We start from the raw sequence: 15,314 nt of genomic DNA, 5'->3' as shown, positions 1-15,314 counted from the left end.
GTCAATTTGTTAGTAGAATTATTGGTGTCCAGTCGAGTACCTACATAAGTACAAAAACAAAGATATCTTCTTAATCGGTCAAGCCGCGGGAAGTTTATGTACAAAATTAGCATTATTATAATACGATAATTATTTTTTATATATTTTTTACATCGTGTGTCATTACTTGAAATGTATATAACTGATGTTAACTTACATCACCCGTTCTGCTCTTGTGCATAATTGATCGAATATTAGCATAGATAATTCTCTTTAATGTATTTAGATTTTATTCAATATAATAAATAGTTACTGAAAGGTAATGTTTATTGTGAGTCGTTAATTGAGATATATCTTCAGTTTTTTTTTGTTGTAACAATTAGTCAAATAATCAAAGCTTAATTTTTTTATTTGGTTTTTTTTACGCATATCGTGTGCGTTTGATTGTCTAATAATATCGTATACAAACGCTTCACAATAAATCGTGTCCAACTTTAATAATTCATGGTCGTCGGCTTTCGTCGTAAATATATATTTTTTTATAAATTTACCCTTGAACGTAAGAATGAGGAACACGCGCGTATAAATTATTTTGTAGTTATGTACGGCGGCAACTTTTTCTGTTTTATCGGGCTTTTAAGAAAATATACTTTCAGTTCAATTGCAAATTACTTAAGTCTAAAAACTTAAGTATGAATTGTATTTTTATATTTTAAGTAAATAATTAGCAATATTAAGAAAAATGGAACGATCATAAAGTTAACAAAATTATACAGACTTAATGTTAACACATTGACATTTACAGCTGTCAAAACAAAGGCACTAAATGACACAGATACAAAAGTTTGTGGAGATAAAATTTGTAATAGCGAAACTACACGTTTATTCAAAAGTTTTTTTTAGAAATTTCGAAACCTATGACGTTTTGTTTTGATTTAATTTCATTGTAAACTGCAATTTTTAATTATTTTTTTATCTTAGACAGCCGTAGTACCGCTCGCACCGGCCAGTAAGTTTATTCCGCTCCCTAAAATTAATTATTTGTTAGTAAATTGCAATCAAGAATCCTCTTTATTTGCTCTATTTTTGAGATTTTCAAAATGAGGCCACAACCGATTTTTTATGTGCAGCTATCGTTCAACTATCACCCATACAAAAATCAGTTTACGCTTATAATATATAAGGTATGCTCCAGATGTATTAGCTTTCTGCTAATGTAACGAAAACCGGTTCAGTAGTCGCTGAGATGTAAGTATTCCCACGTATATTACTTTGTACACAGAATGATTATAGTGTAATTACAAGCAAATGGGACGTTACATCTTAGTTTCAGTGTTCATGGGCGAAGTCTAATTACTCACGATCGTATTGTCTGCTTTCCTAAAAATAGTCTTCATTAAAAAACGACATATATACAACTAGTTGTCGCCCGCGGCTTCGCTCGCTTAAGTTCTCGTTTAAGGGGTTTGGTTGTCAGATGTTAAGAAAGAAAAGTAGCCTATGTCCTTCCTTGGTGTTCAAGTTTGCTTCATACCAAATTTCATCAAATTCGTTTCAGTAGTTTGGTAGTGAAAGATCGACAGACAGACAGACAGAGTTACTTTCACATTTATAATATTAAATATAGATAGTATAGATTAATAAATACTTTTTTGATGATCTTGACCCATTTCGGTCCAAGCGGGTGTTTTCTGAACGGACGCTGGCGCAGGACATATAATAGGGTGTGCACAAACACACGAACAGTCTCTTTTTTTCTTTCATAATCCAACGGGATCACGGCTGAGAAATGTAAGCACTGCCAATATACAGACTGCAATCTGCCGCTTATAATTTCTGGCCAAAAAAAACCTTCCAATATGTTTTTTATTCATTCGTGCTGAGGTTTGAACCCAAAACCTCAGAATCTGTAGCTCTAAAAGCTAGTCACAAGATTAACGAAGCATCCATAGATAATATAACCAACAACGTCAAAGTGCGACAATGTTCCAATTTAATCGCCAGTATTGCCTACGGAATAATTCAAAACGTATATTATTATTATTTATGTTTTCTTAATATACACGCACAAGATGATTATAGCGATGTTTTGCCTGTCAAGTCATCAGCGCTGACATAATATTTACGTTCAAAGAAATCTACACTTGATTAAGCATGTAATTTATTTGACGTAGAGCGTTATACCTTTTCAAGTCTACGGTCCGTCTTCATTATTGAAGGAATATGCACATTCTTAAACGTGTTATTAACAGACATAACAACTCGTGTGCAGCGTAGAACTGTAAATATACATTGTTTACATAGTTGGTAGAAAGTAAGACGACTCATAGGTATTGAAATTAATGTATTGTGTGTTTTGTTAATTAACCACTTCGTATTGAAGATTGAATTACAAAATAGTCTCACTCGTACATTACTTTCGTGCTAATTGATTTATGATAAGTAACATCATGATGGAACATGTTTTTTTTTTATTTAGTTCTGACTAATATGAACTGTTTACATTTATCAATTGGAAAATTTAAAGCGACAAAAGAACTTGTCTCTCGAACTATTGAGTAACACACGTTCTGGTTTTTCTAGCTGCTTGTATTGTGCGAGTATCAGTCGGTTTTAATATAGAGGTGTATGAACGTGCAACAATGACGCCTACCGACGATACATCGATTGCGAAATGTCACTGTGTTGAATATTAGTTATTGTTTTGTAATGGAGACAAAATATGTTTCGTGATGCAAAATTTCACATATCTTCATATATTAACTAAATAACAAAAGATTTCTAGTTCCAAACGGGTCAAGGTTAATATTTCTATAAGTGTCAGTTTCATTGTCTATTGCCGATTTAAATTAAAAATGTAATTCCAATGCACAATAATACAATAAAGATATTATTAAAGTTTGTAAGAAAACTCCATATAAACGATACAAATATGGCGTCAAACGATAATCAAGTAGGTGGAACAAATATAATATTAGTACCTAGTACAATGATAATTGAAACTTGTGAGTTATCGAATCGAATATCTTTTCAAAAGGCATACCCGTAATCTATGGCTTTTGAGGCTAACATGTTGTCTAAGGATTGAAAATAATATCTCATTGCCTGTGGCGGATTTCTAAACAACCTGGCTATAGGCTGGCGTGCTGCACTGTTTCAGGAATAAGCAATATTATAGCACTGATATTTTTACTGGGGATACTTTGCATTTAATTATAAAACGTTTGCTTTGTACACATAGCGTGTAAATCATTTTAATTTTTTAATGTCTAGACGGTGATTAATGTTAACTTAGGTGGCTAATTGTTTATCTGCGAAACAAATTGCAGTTGGCAAATGGATGTTGACAATCCTTATCTTTGTGCTGTAAAATATTCAATGTACCTGTAAATTTTTAGATTTTATTTACCTATTCAATAGTGTATAAATATGAGAACGTGTGTCACGTTCTGTAATTAAATATTTCTTTTCGTCATTTGATAAATTTAAATCATTTAATTTTTTTTTATAAAAATACGGTCTTTGTATTGATTTGTCCACGCTATTTTTTCTATAATAAAATCTTGTATTCAGTAATATGTATTATGTATCAATGTTTTATTAAATGTTTTAGTAGTCTACCCATACAGTCGGGACAAGATATCATCTGGTATAATTTTATACAGTTGCTCAATGGCGTAACGTATCGAAAATCAAAGTCGATTACGTTTTCTGTTACGTACTTTTCACAAATTTCCCTTTAATCGCAAAACGTCATGTTTCTTCCATCCGGTACAAGTCTCGCTTGACACATACGGCGAACCAACTTTCCAACCAAACTTGCCTTCTGAGGTTCTTTATTGCACAACCTTTTTTCACACAAGTGTTTGATACGAATTTCTAAATAACTCTTGCTCGAATGACGTGTGGGAAGAGTAGATGGACAATTAGCGATTTGACGCGAATTATTAACAGAAGTAACCGATTATATAAATATATTTCCGTAGATTTAAACGGTGTCGTTTTATATTAGTCGGTTTCTACATTTCTCCGCTGATGTTACTGACGTTGAATTATTTTTATTGATGACTATTCAGACGTATTATTAATTAAATAATTCTTTAATCTAAAATCTAAAATAATATTATAAATACGAAAGTAACTCCTCCTGTCTGTCTGTTACTCTAAAGGCAAATTACTGAACCCCAAGGAAGGACATACGTTACTTTTTTATTGCTAACTTGGTGACCAACGTATAAACGCAAGCGAAGCCGCGGGCGACCACTTTTATAGTATAAATTTTCATAAAGGTACATCAATTTGAAAGCATCACCATTTGACAACCTAATTACATAAGCTCATTTTTTAAAGGTTTTTAGTTTTTATAGAATTTACAATGTTCGCTGTATCGTCGCTCCACTAGATGTAGCTACATTTAAGTTATATCAAAGTATATATATACAATATCACACATATACATATACAGATCTACAATAAAATTTGTTAGATAATAAAATTAATATTATACGCAGGCAGTACAATGTCTGTTGCGTATTTTTTCTGTAACTACATTTGGCAATGCTTAATATAAAAATCAAAAACTATTCAACGGTACGATTCAAAATAAAAATACATATTAATTTTTAGAAACTTCACGTGTGAGCTTCTAATTATATTAACATTTCCCAAAGATTTATTTAAAACGTAAAACGACTAACAAACGTTTTTAACATGACTTTTTATTTGCAAAGTGTAAGTAACATTTTGCAGCGCAGGTATGCATATTATATTACAATAGAACCGTTTTCAAATGAATTTCAACCTAAAATAATGGAAATAAAGTTTAAATTACTTTAACTCTATCTGGTCAGCTGTTGCTCGCACCTGCGGTTATTGACAAATAGCTTTTACCTTTTCTTTCATTTATTTACGCTTTCTTTGATTTAAATCGTGTTTGGTCATTCATGTGAACGCCGACGAGTACCGTACACTATGCGTATAGTTGTATTTATTATTTATTGATATTCTACTTTATACATATATATTATATCCAAATACATGAAGACCAAAGCCAAATAAAATATTTGCGATATCTTTGAAATTGTATTATTATATTCATTACGAATTTGCTAAAAAATGCCGTTGACGTAGACGTAGCCGCTATCGGAACTTTGCAAGTGAAATTAAGGGGCATATAAGTTGTTAAATGATATGATGTTGTATTATAAATAAAGATATATTGATCAAGAAGTTAGTGGTGTACAATATTGCTGAGTTATTAGTAAGTTGTATGGAATACGTAAATCTAAGTTTTGTTTATCTTTATACTTTCTTTGATTGCAATAACTTGTTGACTATATGTACATTGTACATATACGTTCAGTATGTCCATCAGGAAGCAATATCGCTCAGCGATTGCATCCCACTGCAAAAGATTACGATAATACGAATTGCATAAGTCGTTACGTTGAGTCGATGTGATACTGCGATCGAGTCTTGCCAATTTAACGATTTGTAATATACTTACCGTTTTAGATCGCTTTGGTGCGTGTAACCCACATTCTACATTCTAGTTTCGTATTGATTAATTCGTTTCGCTCCATTTGACATCTTTGGGTATTGGGTCTCTGTCCATATATAATTGACTTCGATTTTCATATCATTTATATTCATAACTTTTTTTTTTTACTCTGTATTAATGTGTTTAGGTTTGAAGGATGAGTAATTCGAGGCACAGATGCAACATTTTAGATCCCATGGGTATCGGGGCATTGACGGCGTGATTGGTTAAACAACTGGCCAGTAGATACTGGCTATATTTTAATGTTCGCATAAAGCAAATTAAAAAAATATATATTTACAAGTTTGAAGTTTATACAGATTACAAGTTAATTTTATAATCTGTTCTGAAGCCGTCAATGAAATATCATTGCTCGAAATGCTGAGAACCTTCATCAATATTTATGACATGAATAGTATTAGTCAGAATTCTAAATTGATTCCTTGGTATGAAAGTAAATGACCTTAACTATAATAATTGTCAATTATTTTTATAGGAATGGTTAATATTTCTTACGGAGCCAATATCATGGTGGTTATCACTTACCATCAGGGAGTCCATTTGCCAATTCGCATAAATATTTTAAATAAAATAGTATATATACATATATACATACATGATTATTGAACTTTGTTATAATTTATTTTTTTATCGATTTACAGGTGGAGACAGGTCGAGAGGAACTCAAGAAAGAGCGTGAGATAATGCAGCTGGTGGCCGGTCTTCAGCTCAACTCGGATGACGTTGAGCGCCGCGAAGTACCGCCTCATATGCTGCGTGCGCGGCATGGACCAAGGTACTTACTAAAATAATCTATAATTTTATTTAGCATTCAACCTTACGTTGAATTTCATATAAATAATAATTATATTTAATTAACATTGCTATTTAAATTGGTGGAAAACAGTACCTACCGATTTTCTTAGCGGTTGCTCTCATTACAATCTACATTCCGACATTTTATTCGATATTAACATGACTATTCGAAAGTGACTTTAGTAGATTACTTGAAAAAAGAATAATTTGATTTTGAATTCGAGTTAACGAAATTTGTTCCGACGATAAAAAGCTACAAATCTTTCTGTTAACATTGTATGCGTTAATTATTGTTTAGCCCAAAAATCAAGCGTTACAAAGAAAATAATGAAATAATGTATATTAATAATTTCGTACAAGTCTACGATATACCCGATAGAAACATATCCATAATTATAGATCGTTAAAAAATAATGATTTTTTAGTCGATAACATAATTATATCCGTAAAGTTCGCATAATAGAGATATTCCAATACTAAATCCATAAAATTCAATGACGTGACGTTTCAACAGTTTACGTGTGCGTTCATAAAGTGAGTTCCAAGTAATAAATAATTTCGTGCAAGGGACTCGGTAGACCGATCATAAACGTATGAAAAAGTTATATGTTATAAAAAAAAGTAAACCCTATTTGTTTACTTTAATTTAATATAGCAGAGCGAAGCCGGGGTTTCATCCAGTTTAAGAATATTTTAGTATCGTTACTACACAATTGACACTTACACATTCAATGTAAGAAGTAACTTAAATTGTAACCTTTTCAAACAATAGATAATAACGAAATATAATTACGTATTTAAAAGCATTGTCTATAAACACACTATATAACAATATGCTAACAATACTAAAATATTGTCAGCCATTTATGTCACTATGTATCGTAATATATAATAAGATGAATGAAACATATTATACAAACTCTTTCGCAATTTTCTTTTTTTTTATTTAATTCAAACGTTCCGTTCTTATATTACCATGTGGTCAAAATTGCTTTGTGCAAGCCCGTCTGGGTAGTTACCCACTCATCAAATATTCTACCGCCACACCGAATACTTAGTATTGACAACAATCTTAAACCGGACAATCAACCTCAAACCGGATTCGAACACAAGTTCCGGTTTGAGGGTGATTGTGTAACTAAAGGCATAAGGGACATAACATCTTAGTTCCTAAGGTTGGTGGCGCATTGGCGATGTAAGGAATTGTTAATATGTCCTATTGTATTTGTTAATATTACCACTTTCCAGCGTTTGCCCGTTTGGCCGTCCACCCACTTTATGATATACTTACTTACATATTTTTCTTTAACTTTTGAAGTATATACTTATATAAATATAATTTAAAAAATAATTTATTCCAAATAAACAAAAGACCTAAATGTACGCTTCTGATGAAAAATTAAATGTTCACTAGCTATGAAGTTAAGATGGGTAACGTAAGTTTGCACGACCACTTGCGTTTTGTAATTTTATTACATTATAGAACTGAAATATGGTTCACCTTACAATAAATAAAACTCAAAGGAAAAACAATCATCAAAAGTTTCATAAGCAAAAAACTTATTGGCGAATGTACATAAAAAATACAGATGATTTGAGAACCTCTTTTGAAGTCATATATACATTATGTTATATTGACTCCTGCGAAGTCGTTTTTTTGTATAATTAGAATCAGATAAAATTAAATATAAATCGATCAATGGTTCGAAATTCAAATTAGCCTGATATTAACATAAGCAGTATGAAGCGCAATTCTTTAATTATATAATATATATATATCTATATTTAGAGTTATCCTATGTCATGTGAATACTAAATCTACGTTCTTTAATTCATTAACTGTATGAAACGGTCCAAGTATTTCGTATTATTTTCGTCACTTTCTTCAAATAAAATGCAATTACTTTGAATTACAAATAAAAGATATAAAAATACTTCTGCGAATGTTTTATTTATAGTTGTGCAAGTATTTGCCACTTATATATGAATAATGGATGTTAAATTTTATTAAATATCGAAATATATAATTTATAAACATCGAAATTTGCAAAATTACACTATAGTGTAAACGCTACCAGTCCACTAAATGTTAAACTGGCCATTGAAATCTATTTTTTTTAAATCTCAGATGATTATCGTAAAAGAAATATTTTCGTTCTAAATCGTTAAAAAAAATGTCAAAGTTTGGATGTTTGTTACTCAATCAAGCCAGAACGGCTGAACATATTTAGATTATAGTCTGAAATAAAATACTTTTTATCCCGAAAAAAAACCAACATTTACGCCACCCTCCCTTCGCCACACTACGTAAATTGATTTGTTCTGATTTGTTATTTTCTCTATTTCAGATAACACCACGCCACGTCATCAGTACCCAACCAGCCTCGAGTTTAAGAATAAACGAAAACCGAGCGTGAATATAACACTTCAACGAAGCTATTTCAACCATGAATTATATCGATAGTAACAAGCAATCGCACGGATGTCGAATATCGATTGCTAAATTGATTCGATGTCAATATAGTACGACTCATTTGCATCTATTTGTCACGATTGTTCTCGTTCTAGAACGCTATTCGAACCATAGAGAAAATATCTGATATGGATGTCATGTCTTTGTTGTATGCGATTCGTTTTTCATATATCAATTGACAAATGTGAACTGTCACTTTTCGATTACAATTTTTTTTTACAGTTTGAAGATTTTCACATCGCGTCACCTGTAAATGACGAATTTTCATACAACGGACACGTAAAAATAAATGTAAAATATTTTACGAAATTAAGATTTTTCCGATATTAATTTTTATAACGGACTAATGTATTGTGTTAAATGCTTCCACTGTCAGATTAGTGTTCGTGTTAATAACTTATAAATTGAGGAAAACATGAAAAAATAATATGATATTTAATTGTTTCTAGCAATAAAATCACGCGAGCGTTCTTTTAATTTGAATGAGTTCGAAACATTCTTAAAACACACGTCACTTAATATAGAGAACCAGTCATATATAATAATTAATAAGATTTTAGTTAATAAAAGAGAAATGGAGAGATTCCTCCGAATATAAATGGTATTTCGTCACGGATAGTTACATTGTGCGTAAATAAAATACAATTCAAGTTTATGCAATGGTTATAAAAATTTAAATATCATAATGAAAGCGATCTTTACGAATACAAAAAAAAAATGAAATTATTTTATTTTTTTAACAATTTTTCGTTATTATTAAATGTACGATTAATTACAGATCTGAAAGAATTTTAATGTAGTTTTTTATTTATATTATACTCTATATATACCAACTCGCGCGGTTTCATCTGCGTAAAACGATTGTACGAGCCCGTTTCATAGTTTGCTATATTGGTAGACTTTTTTAGTGATTGTTCCGTTTCCCTAGCGTAAAATTATATAGCCTAAACCTTCCTCAATAAACGGGCTATTTAACGCAAGAAGAATCATTCAAATTAGACCGGTAGTTCCTGAGATAAGCGCTTCCAACCATAAAAAAACTCTCCAGCTTAAAAATAGTATATTGGCTTTTTTCCGGCTGGTATCTACGCTACTTGAGCACAAAATATTCTGCCATGTCAATTAAAATAATTTTAGATGTATTACTTTAACGAAAGGTACATAAAATACTACGTTACGCAGACTACGACAGATGTCATGTGTCAATAATAAAAATGTATTTTTAATCTGTTTTTGTATTGAATTAAGTTCTGTTTACACATGTGTACTTGTTTCAAGGCAGGCCACTCTAAAGATCAATTGTTAATAATTTTTTAAACAATGTTCGTCCTAAGGTCGCTATAATAAAATTGTAATCCATGTCGACTAGTAAATACGTAGGCCCCTGTTTTAAATAGTTTGTATATATTTACTGGCCAAAGATAACTCTACAATATATTCGAAATGCAGTTAATAGAGTTATGAGTTCTTTTATCGATACTGCAAGGTCAAAAGGTCGTATCTAAAAGTTTAGTTCCAATGAAATACTTTAAAAAATCGTTGGTTATTTTTTGTCAATAAAATATATATTCGCCAAGTAGTCGAAAATTTATTACTTTCACTATTAAAAAAAATGAGGGAAACATTATAGTATAAGATTTTTCGACAAACAGCCTAAAATAGGACTGAACTGCTGCGTTACATATTATATATAATATATACAGTATAGGAAATATATGAATATAATACTTATTAAATTTATAGAAATTTGAATCTCATTTAATTATTTATTATTTTTTTATTTTAGATTCTTACGTAATAAATATTAAAAGAGGGGAGGGTGGGGGATCATCATATTCTTTTTTTTTCTTATGATAGGAGGGAAGGGGTCAAAAACAAGCGAAAATAGTTATACATAATAAATGAATGGCCCCTATGCTTTTTATAAATTATACACTTTTAACATACGACCTTTTGGACTAACAGATACATTATGATAGTGGGTAATTTCATTAAAAAACTAACGTAATTATACGAGATATTAGAGTACATAACCTCTGGGTAAAACTGGGTATAAATAATTTGGCCTTTTTTTTCACAACCGTACAAAAATAAAGACGAAACACAGCGTGGTTTTATATTCGTATTGCAAAAATATATCATGTTCTTATAATAATATAATTAATTACGTGTCTTCGTCATTACATAATGTTTCAAATTGAAGAAGAATATAAATATTTATAATGTACTTATTCAATTGCATTTGTTACGTGTATTGCAAAACGTGTGTGTGTTTTTTTTTCGAAATAAATTTATGTATTTAGTGTTCCATCATAAATATTCACTAACATGTAAATAAAAAATCACAGATAGGAAATATTCATAAATATTTTAGGCTATGAGTGCCATTAATGTTATTTTGTTTTACACTTTATATACAACGATTTTTATTCGAAACGCGTAGAACTTATTGTATTAATGTAAGAATTGAATTAGTTTTTTTTTTTGTTGTATATACATAGGTGTAATGGTAGGATGAATTTCTAAGTCTATTTTATAAATAATAAACAACGATTGTATTTCATTAATTTCATTTTTTATACATATAATATTTTAAAATATAGTTTGTAATTATTAAAACAAATGTATATAAATTCGTTTTATTTATCTCTTTGTAGTTCCCGTACTTTAAATTGTGAAATAATTTGGTCTTAAAATGAAAAAGAATCGATTTTGTCGTGACGATTTTCTGTCAACGTTCATGTTGCCAGATTAAAAAGATTTGTGACAGATCATCTTTTATATATAGATAATAATAATTTGTATAATATTTAAAATTAAGTAATAAATTCTAATTGGGTCTTACACTTGTAAGTTCGACGTTGTGAAAAGATACAGGTGTACCGCCTACTTCTAAATGATTCTACCAACAAATGGCAACTCTTTGTGTTGCTTGTATAATCACTATTGAGTTCTTAGTCATGTTTAGATATTATTTTCATTGTATACTGATTACTGATTACTAAAGATTCTCTCTGCATAGATCCTTCTTTAACATAGCTACCTTGTTTATCGTCAAATATTATATTTACTAGAGGTGTAATCAAAGACAATGGTATTTAGACGTAGACAAATTTACTACACTGTAGGTACTTGTATGTAATATTCCTAACATTGCTGTGTTCTAGATTTTATTGGTAACGCATTACATCTACATTATATTAACAGCCTGTAAATATCCCACTGCTGGGTTAAGGCCTCCTCTCCCTTTGAGGCATAGCATATTCCACCACGCTGCTCCAATACGGGTTGGTGGAATACACATGTGGCAGAATTTCGTTGAAATTAGACATATGCAGGTTTCCTTACGATGTTTTCCTTCACCGCTGAGCCCGAGATGAATTATAAACACAAATTAAGCACATGAAAATTCAGTGGTGCCTGCCTGGGTTTGAACCCGAAATCATCGGTTAAGATGCACGCGTTCTAACCACAAATATCCGATAAAGATAATTGAATACAAAGCCTTGGGATCTTTAGCTTTCAGACAGCTGTGGCAGTTGCATCTGCAGCCACTAAACCAGGGAAGCAGTTAAATAAAGCTACTTGTACGTGAGGAAACCTGCATGTGTCTAATTTCAATGAAATTCTGCCACATATGTATTCCACCAACCCGCATTGGAGCACCGTGGTGGAATATGCTCCAAACCTTCTCCTCAAAGGGAGAGGAGGCCTTAGCCCAGCAGTGGGAAATTTACAGGCGGCTAATGCTAATGCTATCGGATATTTACATAGCCTTGGTTTAAAGTTGTCAGTTGTTGAAGTGTCTCGAAACGCACCTTTAGGTTCTGCGAGTGTATTCTCACGAGACGTGTCGCATTGCCAGCCGATTGCATTTGCAGTATTCAGTTACTAGGAGTGAGTTGAATTCATGTTTACATAATGTTTGCTGAATATGACAAAAGTGATTCATTGCTAAGCCAGGAACCGATAAGCGGTATTGTAGTACAATACCTCAGAATTGACATTTTACAGGATTAAAAACATGGATGAATAAACACTACTGCCCGCATTACGAGTGCAGGTTCTACAGAGAAGATCTGGCAAGAAACTTAGTACCTACTACAAATTACCTAATCATTTCTTTTAGTATTTTGTATAGCAATTAATAATCATAAATAATTTAACATAGAAAGTAAGATCATTTATGGTCTATATAAATAAAATATTAAAAATGACTTAATGTTGATCCTTGTGAAACCCCTTTTTTAGTACAGATCCATGTTTTTTTTATGAGATGTGACACAGGAATGTTTGTGGCAGGGTTTGTGATACCTCCTTTGTATTTTATATTATCTAAACAAGCGTTACCATCTACAAATGCCCACATGTATAGATTTAATAAAGAACTCTATACAGCTCTATGACCAGGAATCCGCTCGGGGATATATAAATTATTCTTAAACGTATCTATTGTGCACTACTAAGGGTTTAAATGATCTTTATATATAATACAACACTAACCACTTATTTCCACTTTAATTTTACTTCCAAAATTCCAATAACAGTTTCGCCAACATTCAAAGCACCATTATTTCGCAAATCCATTGTGAATATCATAGATTAATCAAGCTCTCGACCAATGGTATCTCGTCTTATGTGTACTAGTGAAGGCCAAAAAAACTTATAAATCTTACAGCGCCATCTACGGTTCTGTTGCCTCACAATTTCATTTTTCCTTTCACTTTGTCGATCGGAAAAGTTAATAATACTATTTTGACTTAGATGGCGTTGTTACTCGTGCTGACAATTTTATGTCTAATATTGGAACATATAAATAACATGATTTTGAAATATACATTTATGCACGGATTCCTATTTAATAAAAAAAATACAGAATAAGTTTTTTAAATATCTTTTGTTTTTTGTTTTAACGTTGTCGTTGGGCTCTTTTTTCAAATTTTTGAAAAACGAAATCAAGTCTTAGTAATATTTTTATTAGATGTATTTGCATGCAAGCTCGAATTAAGTTGATATTCCTAATAACGAAAACTAAACACGCAATAGCTTTCTTTACGGATCTTGCATAATCAAAAATAATATAATTTAAAGATAATAATTATTTTTAATAAAATTAACATTATTATTTACTTCATTATTTATTAATTTGGTTAAATGTCATAAGATTTTAATTAATCTGTTATTTTAATTGTTATTGATGTAGAGATAATTTTAGTGGTTAAGTCTCAACGATCTGCTTTGTCATATATTATGATTTATTTATTTATGAAAACTTGATTGGTTTTTGATTTCATATTTATAAGGAATATATATTTGATAGAGTATTTAGTAACTTTTCAAGTAAGTAATCAGTAACAGCCTGTTAATTTCCCTTTGTCCATGTCGGAGTTTCCTTAACCACGCTGCTCCAATACGGGTGAAGGAAACTAGTCTAGGAAATAGTTGATACATATGGCAGATACTGATCCAGTACGTGCGTTTCGCGGAGGTAACAAAATAGGTTTCACTATAAGAGTTTTCTCTATCTTATGGTATTTTATAATGTTATGTGACATTCCTCACTATGAAAGGTCAGCATACGTTTCTTTGTTAATGTTAATTTTGATAGCTACTGAAAGAGACTCAACATTATTATAACACTTCACACTATTATATTCTTACACCGTCGTTACACAACTAACTATGGGATCTAATATGTTATGTCTTTGTAACTACAATGTAATTACAAATGATTTACTAATCAAACTTACCAGTAATACAAAGTTTTATCTATCTGAGTGGGTAGTAAGCACAATGTATTTAAGGTACTTAATTGGATAAGGAATTAATACTGAATTGCTTAAAATCGCTTCGTAAACAAGCCATTATTTCTCGTAAAAAGTAATGGATAACAAATGATCTCGTTTCGTCCCTATGAGATAGATACAAACTTATCGTCGCGGACTTTTTTGTAATCCTTTTAAAGATATAAATTATTGTATTACTGTAGTACATTATTTTGATCTATCTCGTAGGGCTCAGCCAGCGTTTACAATTTAAGCCCAAAAATGTGTTTATTTACGACATCACATTAGAAACCTATAAAACGTATAAACCTTCCTTTTTAATCACTCTATCTATTTAAAAAAAAAACGCATCAAAATCCGTTGCGTACTTTTAAAGACCTGAGTATACATAGGAACAAACACAGCTGGAAGCGACTTTGATTTATACTATGTAGCGGTGTTTAAAATTGTCAAATTTTATATATAATAGCAAATAGGCGGGAAAGAAGGAAAAATATATTACACATTCAAAGATGCAATTTTTTCCATTATAAAAATGTCTTTTTTTCTTTATTTAACCGTTGTATGTGTTACTCTCCAGTCGCAGTTGCTGGTGGCACCTCCGTATCCTCAATTATATAACTCATACAATTAACTTAATGATAGCCTTATACGAGTAATAAGACAAGCCGATGCCTACAAGTTACGTCTAGCTGTAAACTCGAAGGTTATAATTTAAATC

The 15,314-nt window shown here is 30.9% G+C and overlaps 1 protein-coding gene across 1 annotated transcript in view; it reads left to right on the top strand.

The window, feature by feature from the left end:
- The window catches only part of LOC125071817 (sterile alpha motif domain-containing protein 1), a 34,366-nt gene extending 24,183 nt beyond the window's left edge, over nucleotides 1–10,183 (top strand). Inside the window, exons 2-3 of the mRNA XM_047682210.1 lie at nucleotides 6,181–6,314; nucleotides 8,683–10,183. Coding sequence (XP_047538166.1) covers nucleotides 6,181–6,314; nucleotides 8,683–8,686 — 138 coding nt within the window. The 3' untranslated portion in view covers nucleotides 8,687–10,183. The remainder of the gene's footprint in view (nucleotides 1–6,180; nucleotides 6,315–8,682) is intronic.
- Nucleotides 10,184–15,314: the final 5,131 nt, after the last annotated feature.

This window comes from Vanessa atalanta, chromosome 20 (genome assembly GCF_905147765.1).
Source record: "Vanessa atalanta chromosome 20, ilVanAtal1.2, whole genome shotgun sequence".
NCBI classification, from domain to species: domain Eukaryota; kingdom Metazoa; phylum Arthropoda; class Insecta; order Lepidoptera; family Nymphalidae; genus Vanessa; species Vanessa atalanta.
The sequence above is the reverse complement of the archived record's forward strand: the minus strand, read 5'-3'. Positions and strand labels throughout refer to the sequence as shown.